The following is a 15,623-nucleotide window of genomic DNA, read 5'->3' on the forward strand; positions in this document are numbered from 1 at the left end:
CGTGTGCCAGGTTTAGCCTGATCCAGTTCAAGGTGGTCCACAGGGCTCATATGACTGAGGCCCGGATGAGTAGGTTTTTTAAGAGGTGGAGGACAGGTGTGGGCAATGTGGGGAAGTCCGGTGAATCATGTACATATGTTTTGGGTGTGCCTGAGGCTGAGGGGATTCTGGCAGGGATGTCATGTCAGAGGTACTGGAAGGAAGGGTGACTCCGAGCCCAGAGGTGGCAATATTTGGAGTGTCTGAAGATCCGGGAGCCCGGGGCGGGGGGGCGGGGGGGGGGGGGGGGGGGGGGGGGCAGGGGATGTTTTGGCCTTTGCCTCCCTGGTGGCCCAGAGACGGATTTTGCTGAGATGGAGGGACTCGGAGTCTCCAAAGTCGGGGGTTTGGGTTAGTGACATGGCAGGGTTTCTTAGGCTACAGAAAATTAAGTTCAACTTAAAAGGTACATTACAGGGGTCTAAAAATTGACCGTCAGCTGGGGGTGGGGGGGGCAGGGCACCTATGTCAGCTATTGCGTAGAACTTGTAGCCACCATCATCTTTTTGTGTATGTCACAATCAAGATCACACTTTACACTGAAAAGGAACAGGCTCATTTCAGGCAGGGGTGGTAACCTCTCTAATTTCAGTCAAGCTGCAATGCAGCCACGCATTCATCAAGTGACTAGCACACATTACAGAAGAGCTGAGGAATTCATCACCTTTGGCATTACAACAAATCAACAAGTTAGAGCCATTTATTTTTATGAGTTTTCTGCCTTTCTCCAGATACATAGACTATAAATTCACCTGTTAGGTGCCACACATCTTTGAAACTGACATCAGAGGCTGCAAGTAGGTGAGATGATTCCTCATATATCCTTCCGTTTGGGATACTATCATGCTAAGCCAATATCTGAAGCAATGGACAGTCTTACTGGGAAGATGGCAAATCCTCCTCTATTGTCCACTCCAGCTCTCTTGTGGTCTGCAAGTCACCCAATGCATTATCTTCCCATGCATTATTTAAATCCCTCTAAATGAGCTGGAGAGTGAGATTGAAAAAGTAAGTGACACAAGGGGTATGTTGAAATCAATAGTGGTAGAGAAGCATGAGTTAGGGTTTATGTTCAGGGAATTCATGTGTTATTTGAACCCTCCTTAATCATCATCCTTATGTCTCTCCTGCTCCCCCTGGTGCTCATTATTACCTGCCTCTTGTTCATCATTTGCCCTCCACCCCTCCCCCATCCAGAATTGCAGTGGTTGACCTGCAGAAAATTAAGAGGCAAAATAAGATAGAGAGGAGGATGTAGAAGCTTTTGGCTGTTTGTGGCTACTAAATGCCATTGTGACTGTGTAGGTATGCAGCTACTAATGTGACACCAACACTGACTTCATGTTACAGTATGTCCTCAGACCATAGTTTGGACAACATAGCTCCCATTCTGGTTCCAGAACAACTAGTAAAAGGGCAGAAGAACCCTGACAATGATTCTTCATTGTCCGTACTGAAGTCTCAAAGAGAGACAGACACTCAAGCCAAAAAGTAGGGAGATCATTTTATTACCCTGGGGATTTAAACCCTTTGTTATTAAAATATTCCACTATTTCTCTGGAAGTTACACACATCTCCCAATAAAGTTATGCCAGAAGATTGGGAACCTCCCAAGGAATTGCAGGGCCTTTGAATCCTTCACAAGTTCCAACCGCTGACAGTTTATGACAAATTACATAGCTTGTAAAAATCCAATGTAATTATAAAAATGTATGACATCATTGTAATTTAAGTTAATTTAATTTAATTTAATATCCATAATGCTATCTTTATGGCCTATTGTGCTCTTTACTTAAAACTGGCAATGTAATTAAACGCTGCAGCATGTAAGAAAATTAACTTTTTTAGGGAGGAGTGAGTGGGTGGGGAGAGGTGGTGGAAAACTGGTATACGTAGAGAATCATTCTTCCTTAAATAGAGAAATTTGCTTAGTTCATACCACATTGATGAGTTGAATAAGCTGCAGTCCCACTGTAATATTAACTGATTGATTGTGACTCTCCACTGGACGAATCACCTTGTTATAGTTTTTAAATAACTTAGCCACCAGGCGAGTCTCATGTTCAGAAGCCAGCACCAGCCCTGAGAAAAGACGAGACAAAAACATGTATTACAAGACATCTACCACCATTGAATCTCTGTCGCTTTGCTTTAGCCCACACAATACTTTTTCCAAGTAAAACTGTGATCCCTTAAAATTGTAATTATTACTGTTCGCGCCATTTTCCTTCTCCTCATTTTACTACATCTTGCTTATTCCTTTTTTCAATGTACTTGGACGAGGCACCAATCTTTGTTGATGTACTTTTGTTGATTTGTTGATGTGCTCTTAAACTGTGTATTGATATCTTTCACTCTCTCTCCTACTCTAGAAATAGCACTTGTGCTTCATTTTGGATTTGCCTCAATGGCTAATCCATACTTGGAGAATCACCGACTTCCACTCAGTCTACTATTTCGAATCCCTTCCAGGATTATCATATTTCACTGCAGAAATTTAGGCCAAGTAGTAGCTGAGATTCAAACTAAGCTTTCTACAACTGGTGCCACTCAATCTCCCCCATATCTTTAGTGGATGATCAGTGAAATCCCCATAGAAATTGTGCAAAGGGCCATTTACTGTGTTCTGTAGGACTTCTGACCGGTATTGAAAGGAATGCCTTGGAAATTGCATCTCCAAACACTGGCTTTTCTAATATTTTAAAGATTTATTTAAAGCAAGTGCAAATTATTTTATTGTTAAATTATTGTTCATGTTTAACATTCTAAGATTTATTTTAACTTGCCATTGGTTACATTTGACCCTCGGTGCCTGATATTTTAGAATCTGTAGTTGTATTATATTGTATGGTTCAGTTGAGTTTTGCATTGTTTAATTTCTGTTTTTGCCATTAAAGTTCAAAATAAACTATTGTCTGCTTGACATTCTTGATCAACAGTTTAGTCACAATTCCACACACCTACACTTGTCAGACATACTTCATGTGGAGTGGGCCTCTGGGAGATTAGGAATTCTTGGGCACAATCTAACAGAATTTTAAGTGTGGTGGTGAAGGGGAATCATAGAATTTACAGTGCAGAGGAGGCCATTTGGCCTATCGAGTCTGCACCGGCTCATGGAAATAGCACACTACTTAAGCCCAAATCACCACCCAACCCCGTAACCCAGTACCCCCACCTAACCATTTTGGACACTAAGGGCAATTTAGAATGGCCAATCCACCTAACCTGTACATCTTTGGACTGTGAGAGAAAACCGGAGCACCCGGCGGAAACCCATGCAGACACGGGGAGAATGTGCAAACTCCACACAGTGACGCAACTGGGTATCAAACACAGGTCCTTGGTGCTGTGAAGCAACGTCGACTAACCACTGTGCTACCGTGCCGCCCCAGCAAGTGTTTCCCAACGGCCGACCAGGTGAGGCCGTCACTGGTATCTAACATTAATTAGGGCACTTAATAATGCCCCACGGGCTTCATACCGCAAATGACTGTCCCGCCGGCTGATTAACCGAGACCGTGCCTAGCAGCCCCCAATTACTGATGGGGAGCAGCACTTAAACTGATCCCGCAGAGCAAACCCCAGACAGCACACAGCTGCCACTGCACAGAACAGCTCTATGATTCGGAGATGTCGGGCTGGCCAGATTGATGGACACAGCCGAGTCCAAATAGGATACCCTGTTCACCTGAGGGGGTTAGCGGGTCAGCCACAGGTCAGCCAGTGCCGCAAAAAACTCAAAGACTCCACTGGGCTGCTCAGGTGAGTTGGCATCTTCTCCCTGGCACCAGTTCTGCCTGTTAGCCTCCCTGTGCCTGATACCGCCCCTCCCCCAGCACAAGACCGCAACGATCCCCAGCACAACCTTGTACCCACCAGCACACCTATCCATGCCCAGCTGTGGTGTACTCGCCTGTCCCCACCATACAATCCCCTACCCATTTGATTGATTGATTAATTTGATTTATTGTCACATGCACCGAAGTACAGTGAAAAGTATTTTTCTGTGGCCGAGGGAACGTACACAGTACGTACATAGTAGACAAAAGAATAATCAACAGAGAAATGGTACATCGACAAACAGTGATTGGTTACAGTGCGGAACTAGGGGCCAAACAAAGCAAATACATGAGCAAGAGCAGCATAGGGCGTCGTGAATAGTGTTCTTACAGGGAACAGATAAGTCCAAGGGGGAGTCGTTGAGGAGTCTTGTATTTGTGGGGAAGAAGCTGTTCCTATGTCTGGATGTGCGAGTCTTCTGACTTCTGTACCTTCTGCCTGATGGAAGGGTCTGGAAGAAGGCAATCCCTGGGTGGGAGGGGCCTCTGATAATGCTGTCTGCCTTCCTGAGGCAGTGGGAGGTGTATACAGAATCAATGTGGGGGTGGCAAGCTTATGTGATGCGTTGAGCTGAGTTCACCACACTCTGCAGTTTCTTGCGATCTTGGACGAGCAGTTGCCATACCAAGCTGTGATGTAGCCGGATAGGATGCTCTCTATCGCACATCTGTACGAGTTTGTGAGAGTCGCTGCAGACATGCCAAAGTTCTTTAGCTTCTGTAGGAAGTAGAGACGTTGTTGGGCTTTCTTGACTGTTGCATCAATGTGAGTGGACCAGGACAGACTGTTGGTGATGGTGACCCCCAGGAACTTAAAGCTATCGACCATCTCCACTTCAAAGCCATTGATGGAGACAGGAGTGTGTGTCGTGCTACGTTTCCTGAAGTCGATGATCAGTTCCTTGGTCTTGCCAACATTTAGAGAGAAGTTGTTTTCGAACACCATGCAACCAAGTGATTTATCTCCCTTCTGTAGTCTGATTCGTCGTTGTTTGAGATACGGCCAACCACAGTCGTATCATCCGCAAACTTATAGATTGAGTTGGAGTTAAATCTTGCCACACAGTCATGCGTGTTTCGCGAGTACAGTAGAGGACTGAGCACACATCCTTGCAGGGCTCCGGTGTTGAGGACTATTGTGGAGGAGGTGCTGTTGCCGATCCTGACAGATTGCGGTCTGTTCGTGAGGAAGTCGAGGATCCAGCTGCACAGGGAGGGGTCAAGTCCAAAATTGCGGAGTTTGGTTATTAGTCTTGTTGGGATAATGGTGTTGAAGGCGGAGCTGTAGTGTATGAACAGCTGTCTGAGAGGCTGGCAGTGATCCGTCTCATGACTAGCCGCTTGAAGCATTTCATGATAACAGACGTCAGGGCCACCGGTCAGTAGTCGTTGAGGCAGGCTACCTTGTTCTTCTTTGGTACTAGTATTATGCTGGTCTTTTTACATGAAGCATGCAGCCCACGATGCACCCTCTGTGTTTCTGCAGGAGAAGTTGGCCCACGACAGACGGGAAGGGGCCTAGATGGGCGGTGAGTTGCTGGTCCTCAGGGTGTTCACCCCATACGAGGAATGGGCTTGGAGATACAGGGTGGCCAAGGACAGATCGGTTACCAACATAGAGATCTGCCTGCGCCGCAGAGGTGAGTATCCACCGCCTCCCATCCAGGTGACCTCTCACACGTGACCTGTTCATGCCAGCATGATGATCCTTCCATCCCACTGACCACATGTCTATTTTTCCACAGGGTCTCCATCCGATGGCGCCGGATCATCTCGGGTGCCCAACCCCCATCATCCAAGAGAACATGTCAGAGGAGAGACTCTGAGGATGCCATTGTCGATGCATCATGGATGTCATCTCCACCCTCCACCAGCGCAGAGACACACACCTTGGTGGGCAAAAGTAATGGACAGGCGTCTAGAGCACAATCTGGTGAGAACCACACTGTTGCAAATGCACATCGGGTGGAGGCAGGAACATCCAAGGGAGACAGCTGTCGGAGGTCTGCTAGATCCCTGGACCTAACTGAGTTCCAGTCAGATGCTGAGCTTCTGGACCAGTCAACAAATTGCGGCCGTGAGATTCAGAGGGGGATGTCAGTGACACTCCAGGGGGTCCGTAACCGATTTGTGGAATCCCGAAGACTAAGGGCGCAGAGATACCGCCGACAGTGCATGGCACTGAGGCCAACAATGCTAGGATGGCGACCGCAGTGGAAAGCCCATGTCAGCACCATAAGTGTGGTGTCGAAGACGTAGTTCAGTCAGTGATGGCCACAGCTGAGTGCCTCAACAGCATGTCTGAGTTACTGGGGGACATGTCCTTGACACAGGTAGACCTGTCCGAGGCATTGCGGAGCACGTCCCTGTCTCAGGTGGGCATTGCCGAGGTGCTGCAGAATATGTCCCAGTTGCTAGGGGACGTGTCCTAGTCTCAGGTGAACATTAGCGAGGCACCGCAGAGCATGGTCCTTTCACAGAGGGGCATTGCTGAGGGCATCAACACTATGGTGCAGCCACTGGGGAGCCACCAGGACTGGCAGAACCAGACACCCAGGGCCCTGGGGGCACCGACTGGGAGGATGGAGCCCTGGGGACTGACCTAGAGCCTCCCCATGGGGTGACGACAGGAGTCACGAGTTCTCTTGAGTCCAAACCCTCTGACAATAGCACGTCTTGGGGTCAGCATGTGGAACAGGGTAGCACGGCAAGGCATGAGCCACCGCCAAATCAAACCGGGCCCTCCGGACGCAAACCCTCCAGGGGACGCCCGCCAGGGGCATAAAAGAGCATGGGACATAGTAAGCAGCCGGCTGCCTCCACTCCTGATATGCATCCTGGGGATCACTGAGAGGGTACGGTTGGGGGGGAGCGGATGTGTGTGTGTGTGTGTGTGTGAGCTGGGGATGGTTGGGGTCATAATTGTAGACGATTAAAGAACCTGAGACATGTGAAGCCTCTGTCCCATTATGCCGCACAATAGGCTTCCTCCCCAGGTAGCCTGTCGCACCCCCCCCCCCCCCCCCCCCCCCCCCACAAACCCACTCCTGGTAAGTTCCCTGGGAAGCATGCACACATGCGCATAATCTTCATTTGGTGGTCACACATAGGTTGGACGTTCAGGGAGTGGAACCCCTTCCTGTTAATGAAGGACACTCTCGGACTGCCTGGTGTGCAGAAGGCGACGTGCATGCCATGTATTACCCCCTGGATCTAGGGCATCCCAGCGACAGAGGAGAATTCTGCTTCCGGGCATCTTTTAAAAAAAAAAAAATTTAGAGTACCCAATTCATTTTTCCAATTAAGGGGCAATTTAGCATAGCCAATCCATCTACCCTGCACATCTTTGGGCTGTGGGGGCGAAACCCATGCAAACACAGGGAGAATGTGCAAACTCCACACGGACAGTGACCCAGAGCCGGGATTGAATCTGGGACCTCGGCGCCGTGAGGCTGCAGTCCTAACCACTGTGCCACCGTGCTGCCCTACTGCCGGGCATCTTGATGGGCTTGGTTTAAATCACAGTTTATATAGTCGGCTGCCTGGGCAAACAGGGCATCCGTGAGTTCACGGATGCATTTGTGGGGTGTTGGTTGTGATATCCAATACCAGTCCCCCATTGAGCCCCAGAATTATCCTGAAGCATAGAGGTTCAGGGCTGCGGTGACCTTGATGGCCCCGGAAACAGGTACCCTCCTCCATATAATGCCAAGTCCACAAGGACATGGCACAGGTGCCGCACCATTTCTTTGTTGAGGCTGAGCCTCCTGCGGCACATACCGTCCGTCATCTATTCGAAGAACCAGCGACGCCTGTGCATCTTAAGCCACCGTCGGCCTCCCCCTCTAAGTCCCTCCCTGGCCTGTTGGGGGCCTGCTCCTCAGGGTGTGGGGCAGGGCCCTGCTCATTGCTGCCCCCGCAAGCATCTGTCGATGCTGCTGCTACAGTCTTCTCCGGCATCTGGCTGCCTTGCCTGCAAAACCACCGTGAGGGCAGCTTGCGCGGTGTCTAGAATATCATCCACAGTGTAATTTCTGTAAGGATTGGAAAGGGTGCTGAACTCACAATCAGCTATGGCTTCCATCCAGTACCCTCAGATTCCCCACGTGTCCCTCACCCTCACATCCGCTGCCTTCCTTCAGGGTGCCATCCAACAAGCCCTGCACACAGCCGCAGCAGTGGCTCCTGGGCACTGGACCCCAGACCCTGTAGACCAGACACTGGTGGGCGCTGGTTCCCTCCATGGTCCACTCACCCACCCTCTGGTTGCGGGGATGTCCCCAGTGCTGAAGTCAGTTCTTGGGTGTTCTGATGTTGGCTGCTGCCTCTGTGGTGTTGATGCCTCCGGAGTTCAGGACAGGTTGCCAGGTCTTGCTGCCTAACTGGGATGCTAGGCAGTAACAACCATCTGCGTCATGGCATGTGTACCCATGGGGATCCATTTGGCAGCTGTGAAGTACTCACATTACTACAATTGTCAATTCCCCATTAGCAATAGCCGTCAGCTGTGGCCAGCAGCTGCCACGGTCAGTGGGAGTTAAAGTGACCATCATCATACCATGGGCGAGGCTCTGTCACGGGTTGTTCAGTGGGAAGGACAGGCAGCAGCTGGAGCCACCCCCGTTATGGGTATAAACAATCCGGGGGATTGCATAGTGGATCCGCAGATGCTGTGCCCCCTCCCCCCCACCCCACCCCACCCCCCCACTCCCACCTCCCTGAGGTGACAGTGGCCCCCATGCCACCGAGCTGACTGACCGATTTTGAAGATAGCTAGCCAGTTCGTTGCTTCATGTTTTTAAATAGGTGTACTGAACGGTGCCCATGTGACCACTCACTGGGGAGACAGTTAGATCACGGGAGGCCGTTGGATAGGAGGTCCTTCCCGTTAATGGGATGGAGATTGCTCTTAATTGGTGATTATTGGTTCCTCGCCATGCCGCGGCGGTATTCAGATCTGCCAACGGCAGCAGGCCAATTAGATTGGAAACCGATCGGCTACCGGCGTGGTTCCCAATTTCGGCTTCGCCCGCTATCTAACTGGCTCACACGTTTTTGCAACCGGTGCGGCACGGCCGGTAGATCACGCCCCTTGGGAAACCAAGCTCAGCCAAACTGGAGTTTCATTGTAGCACACATGTCATCATGGATGGGGTAATGGTGCCATCATTAATATCGAGGGAATTGCCCTGTAAGTGGGATCAACTGGCTTCCAACTACCCAGGGTTAACCAGAACAACCGGCTTCCAACCACCCAGGGTTAACCAGAACAACCGGCTTCCAACCACCCAGGGTAAACCAGAACAACCAACCGGCTTCCAACCACCCAGGGTTAACCAGAACAACCAACCGGCTTCCAACCACTCAGGGTTAACCAGAACAACCGGCTTCCAAGCACCCAGGGTTAACCAGAAAAACCGGCTTCCAACCACCCAGGGTAAACCAGAAAAACCAACCAGCTTCCAACCACCCAGGGTTAACCAGAACAACCAACCGGCTTCCAACCACTCAGGGTTAACCAGAACAACCGGCTTCCAAGCACCCAGGGTTAACCAGAACAACCGGCTTCCAACCACCCAGGGTTAACCAGAACAACCAACCGGCTTCCAACCACCCAGGGTTAACCAGAACAACCAACCGGCTTCCAAGCACCCAAGGTTAACCAGAACAACCGGCTTCCAAGCACCCAGGGTTAACCAGAACATCCAACCGCTTCCAAGCACCCAGGGTTAACCAGAACAACTGGCATCCAACCACCCAGGATTAACCAGAACAACCAACCGCTTCCAAGCACCCAGGGTTAACTAGAACAACTGGCTTCCAACCACCCAGAATTAACTAGAACAACCAACCAGCTTCCAACCACCCGGGGTTAACCAGAACAACTGGCTTCCAACCAGCCAGGGTTAACCAGAACAACCAACCGGCTTTCAACGACCCAGGGTTAACCAGAACAACCGGCTTCCAACAACCCAGGGTTAACCAGAACAACCGGCTTCCAACCACCCAGGGTTAACCAGAACAACCAACCGGCTTCCAACCACCCATGGTTAACCAGAACAACCGGCTTCCAACCACCCAGGGTTAACCAGAACAACCAACCAGCTTCCAACCACCCAGGGTTAACCAGAACAACCGGCTTCCAACCACCCATGGTTAACCAGAACAACCGGCTTCCAACCACCCAGGGTTAACCAGAACAACCAACCGGCTTCCAACCACCCAGGGTTAACCAGAACAACCAACCGGCTTCCAACCACTCAGGGTTAACCAGAACAAACGGCTTCCAACCACCCAGGGTTAACCAGAACAACCAACCGGCTTCCAACCACCCAGGGTTAACCAGAACAACCAACCGGCTTCCAACCACCCAGGGTTAACCAGAACAATCGGCTTCCAACCACCCAGGGTTAACCAGAACAACCGGTTTCCAACCACCCAGGGTTAACCAGAACAACCAACTGGCTTCCAACCACTCAGGGTTAACCAGAACAACCGGCTTCCAACCACAAAGGGTTAACCAGAACAACCGGCTTCCAACCACCCAGGGTTAACCAGAACAACCGGCTTCCAACCACCCAGGGTTAACCAGAACAACCGGTTTCCAACCGCCCAGGGTTAACCAGAACAACCAACTGGCTTCCAACCACCCAGGGTTAACCAGAACAAACGGCTTCCAACCACCCAGGGTTAACCAGAACAACCGGCTTCCAACCACCCAGGGTTAACCAGAACAACCGGCTTCCAACCACCCAGGGTTAACCAGAACAACCGGTTTCCAACCGCCCAGGGTTAACCAGTACAACCAACTGGCTTCCAACCACCCAGGATTAACCAGACCAAACGGCTTCCAACCACCCAGGGTTAACCAGAACAACTGGCTTCCAACCACCCAGGGTTAACCAGAACAACCGGCTTCCAGCCACCCAGGGTTAACCAGAACAACCGGCTTCCAGCCACCCAGGGTTAACCAGAACAACCAACCAGCTTCCAACCACCCAGGGTTAACCAGAACAACCGGTTTCCAACCACCCAGGATTAACCAGAACAACCAACCAGCTTCCAACCACCCAGGGTTAACCAGAACAACCGGCTTCCAACCACCCTGGGTTAACCAGAACAACCGGCTTCCAAGCACCCAGGGTTAACCAGAACAACCAACCGGCTTCCAACCACCCAGGGTTAACCAGAACAACCGGCTTCCAACCACCCAGGGTTAACCAGAACAACCGGCTATATACCACCCAGGGTTAACCAGAACAACCGGCTTCCAACCACCCAGGGTTAACCAGAACAACCAGCTATTTACCACCCAGGGTTAACCAGAACAACCGGCTTCCAACCACCCAGGGTTAACCAGATCAACCGGCTATATACCACCCAGGGTTAACCAGAACAACCGGCTTCCAACCACTCAGGGTTAACCAGAACAACCGACTTCCAGCCACCCAGGGTTAACCAGAACAACTGGCTTCCAACCACTCAGGGTTAACCAGAACAACCGGCTTCCAACCACCCAGGGTTAACCAGAACAACCAACCAGCTTCCAACCACCCAGGGTTAACCAGAACAACCGGCTTCCAACCACCCTGGGTTAACCAGAACAACTGGCTTCCAACCACCCAGGGTTAACCAGAACAATTGATTTCCAACCACCCAGGGTTAACCAGAACAACCGGCTTCCAACCACCCAGGGTTAACCAGAACAACCGGCTTCCAACCACCCAGGGTTAACCAGAACAACCGGCTTCCAACCACCCAGGGTTAACCAGAACAACCGGCATCCAACCACCCAGGGATAACCAGAACAACCAGTTTCCAACCACCCAGGGTTAACCAGAACAACCGGCATCCAACCACCCAGGGTTAACCAGAACAACCGGCATCCAACCACCCAGGGTTAACCAGAACAACCGGCTTCCAGCCACCCAGGGTTAACCAGAACACCTGGCTTCCAACCACTCAGGGTTAACCAGAACAACCGGCTTCCAACCACCCAGGGTTAACCAGAACAACCAACCAGCTTCCAACCACCCAGGGTTAACCAGAACAACCGGCTTCCAACCACCCTGGGTTAACCAGAACAACTGGCTTCCAACCACCCAGGGTTAACCAGAACAATTGATTTCCAACCACCCAGGGTTAACCAGAACAACCGGCTTCCAACAACCCAGGGTTAACCAGAACAACCGGCTTCCAACCACCCAGGGTTAACCAGAACAGCCGGCTTCCAACAACCCAGGGTTAACCAGAACAACCGGCTTCCAACCACCCTGGGTTAACCAGAACAACCGGCTTCCAACCACCCAGGGTTAACCAGAACAATTGATTTCCAACCACCCAGGGTTAACCAGAACAACCAACCGGCTTCCAACCACTGAGGGTTAACCAGAACAACCAACCGGCTTCCAAACACCCAGGGTTAACCAGAACAACCGGCTTCCAAGCACCCAGGGTTAACCAGAACAACCAACCGCTTCCAAGCACCCAGGGTTAACCAGAACAACTGGCACCCAACCACCCAGGGTTAACCAGAACAACTGGCATCCAACCACCCAGGATTAACCAGAACAACCAACCGCTTCCAAGCACCCAGGGTTAACTAGAACAACTGGCTTCCAACCACCCAGAATTAACTAGAACAACCAACCAGCTTCCAACCACCCGGGGTTAACCAGAACAACTGGCTTCCAACCAGCCAGGGTTAACCAGAACAACCAACCGGCTTTCATCGACCCAGGGTTAACCAGAACAACCGGCTTCCAACAACCCAGGGTTAACCAGAACAACCGGCTTCCAACCACCCAGGGTTAACCAGAACAACCAACCGGCTTCCAACCACCCAGGGTTAACCAGAACAACCGGCTTCCAACCACCCAGGGTTAACCAGAACAACCAACCAGCTTCCAACCACCCAGGGTTAACCAGAATAACCGGCTTCCAACCACCCATGGTTAACCAGAACAACCGGCTTCCAACCACCCAGGGTTAACCAGAACAACCAACCGGATTCCAACCACCCAGGGTTAACCAGAACAACCAACCGGCTTCCAACCACTCAGGGTTAACCAGAACAAACGGCTTCCAACCACCCAGGGTTAACCAGAACAACTAACCGGCTTCCAACCACCCAGGGTTAACCAGAACAACCAACCGGCTTCCAACCACCCAGGGTTAACCAGAACAATCGGCTTCCAACCACCCAGGGTTACCCAGAACAACCAGTTTCCAACCACCCAGGGTTAACCAGAACGACCAACTGGCTTCCAGCCACCCAGGGTTAATCAGAACAACCAGCTTCCAACCACCCAGGGTTAACCAGAACAACCGGTTTCCAACCACCCAGGGTTAACCAGAACAACCAACTGGCTTCCAACCACTCAGGGTTAACCAGAACAACCGGCTTCCAACCACAAAGGGTTAACCAGAACAACCGGCTTCCAACCACCCAGGGTTAACCAGAACAACCGGCTTCCAACAACCCAGGGTTAACCAGAACAACCGGCTTCCAACCACCCAGGGTTAACCAGAACAGCCGGCTTCCAACCACCCAGGGTTAACCAGAACAACCGGCTTCCAACCACCCTGGGTTAACCAGAACAACCGGCTTCCAACCACCCAGGGTTAACCAGAACAATTGATTTCCAACCACCCAGGGTTAACCAGAACAACCGGCTTCCAACAACCCAGGGTTAACCAGAACAACCGGCTTCCAACCACCCAGGGTTAACCAGAACAGCCGGCTTCCAACCACCCAGGGTTAACCAGAACAACCGGCATCCAACCACCCAGGATTAACCAGAACAACCGGCTTCCAACCACCCAGGGTTAACCAGAACAACTGGCTTCCAACCACCCAGGGTTAACCAGAACAACTGGCTTCCAACCACCCAGGGTTAACCAGAACAACCGGCATTCAACCACCCAGGGTTAACCAGAACAACCGGCATCCAACCACCCTGGGTTAACCAGAACAACCGGCATCCAACCACCCAGGGTTAACGGTCTGTTAATCGGGAACAACCGATGCCCAACACATTTGGCCATCCGTCTGGAACTGTTTTTTTTCTTCTGGGAACCCTGTCAAGTTTATCTATATAGAGGAAAAGTCTGCTTTTCGCTTACATTAAACAATATTTATATTTTAATTGCGCGCAGAACACACCGAGAAGCCAGATTTAAAATTTCTTAATCAGAATAATTCACGTTTTTTTTCGCTAATGTGAGATAATATCGCATATATTCTCAATGTAACTATGGAAATTATTGAACGTCTGTGCCTAATATCTTCTTCTGTAGCATTTTTCTGCTAAATTGTATATTTTCAATTGCTAGAATATTTTTAACATATCCGGGAAGAATTACAGACGCAGATTACCCCGCTTGTCACATTACAAAACCTCAAACAGCTGCTGCATGCCCACCAACATTTGGTCATAGCAGCCATATCAAATTTCACGCACGAAACAGTCCATAGATGTTTCAAAAATAACGTATGGATCTTCACTGTCTTATTTACAAATAAGGAACAGAGATATGGATGAAATTTAATAAACGGGAACATTTAATTTTCAATGCATGGTTCTAATTCTCTATTACAACTCTATTAATTCGCACTGGCTCTATCTTTGGATAATGTGTTACAAAAAGGGACCATTTAAAAAAACTTCCTAATCCCTAGTAACAGGGCACCCTGGTACATTCCATCAGTGTTGCTATTGCCATTACTGAGCTACTATTTCCGCTGTGCAACACGGATCCCGAAACACTCCTGAGCGACAGCCAGGCTCCAGAAAGTGACCTTGGATAAATATTCGCCATATTCCAAACCCGGGGTCAAAATTCGCATCATTCCTATACAACAGTGGGAAAATCCAACCATTTACAAAGTCTGCTGGAATACAGAAAAGGCTTGTGCAGCATCGTAGCATGAACTTCACAGAAACTTTGTAACATAGGATTGCAAATCAATGTTGCATACATATCTCGGGTACAAAGATGCTTGTGAGAGAACTCCAGGAATTAAACCAAGAGCACATGGAGCAGTCAATCTGCAGCACAGCACGCTTCTCCGCTAACTTCACAATTCAACTGTAAAAAGCTGTAAAAGTTCACACAAAACTGAGAACATTTCGTAATTCTCAACTGAACAGAGTGAAGCGTGCAGAGATTCGGTGACCTACCCCCACATGAAAATAAAAGTATCGTCAATGCTACGTGCGGATCCGTGCACGAGACCATTCTCCGACTTTCCAATGGGGCTATTGATCTGTCAACCCAATCCGTCTCTTCCAACACGTTCCTTTGAGACTTGCTGGCTCCTCTGGATTTCTGAGGATGAGGGCTGAGGCTCTTTCTAACTGAAGAGTGAGCCCGGTTTCCTGCCTTTTCTACTGCCCATTCCCTCTGCTCCGCTCTTGTGTCACCTGTCTCAGTGACAGCTGAGAGCTGTCAAAAGCAGGTGGGGGAGTCGCAAAACACACCACCAGTTCCAAAGTTTTTTCTGACTTTTAATTGTTCATGGGATGTCAGCGTCACTGGCAAGGCCAGCATTTACTGCATATTCCTAATTGTCCTTTTTGAACCACTGCCCTCCTTGTGGCGCAGGTACACCCACCATGCTGTTAGGGTGGGGGGTCCTGGATTTGGCTCAGCAAAATGGAGGAATTACATATTTAATCGATGTTAATGTCCCTTCATGCCAAGGGGAGGCGGTTAGATTATTTGCAGGGTTATATGGAG

The 15,623-nt window shown here is 50.1% G+C and overlaps 1 protein-coding gene across 1 annotated transcript in view; it reads right to left on the reverse strand.

The window, feature by feature from the left end:
• chrna1 (cholinergic receptor, nicotinic, alpha 1 (muscle)) overlaps nucleotides 1-15,329 on the reverse strand; it is a 56,806-nt gene extending 41,477 nt beyond the window's left edge. Inside the window, exons 1-2 of the mRNA XM_072476419.1 lie at nucleotides 15,065-15,329; nucleotides 1,979-2,121 (exon numbers count right to left, since the gene is read on the reverse strand). Coding sequence (XP_072332520.1) covers nucleotides 1,979-2,121; nucleotides 15,065-15,122 — 201 coding nt within the window. The 5' untranslated portion in view covers nucleotides 15,123-15,329. The remainder of the gene's footprint in view (nucleotides 1-1,978; nucleotides 2,122-15,064) is intronic.
• Between the last annotated feature and the right edge of the window lie 294 nt (nucleotides 15,330-15,623).

This window comes from Scyliorhinus torazame, chromosome 2 (assembly GCF_047496885.1).
Source record: "Scyliorhinus torazame isolate Kashiwa2021f chromosome 2, sScyTor2.1, whole genome shotgun sequence".
Taxonomy (NCBI): domain Eukaryota; kingdom Metazoa; phylum Chordata; class Chondrichthyes; order Carcharhiniformes; family Scyliorhinidae; genus Scyliorhinus; species Scyliorhinus torazame.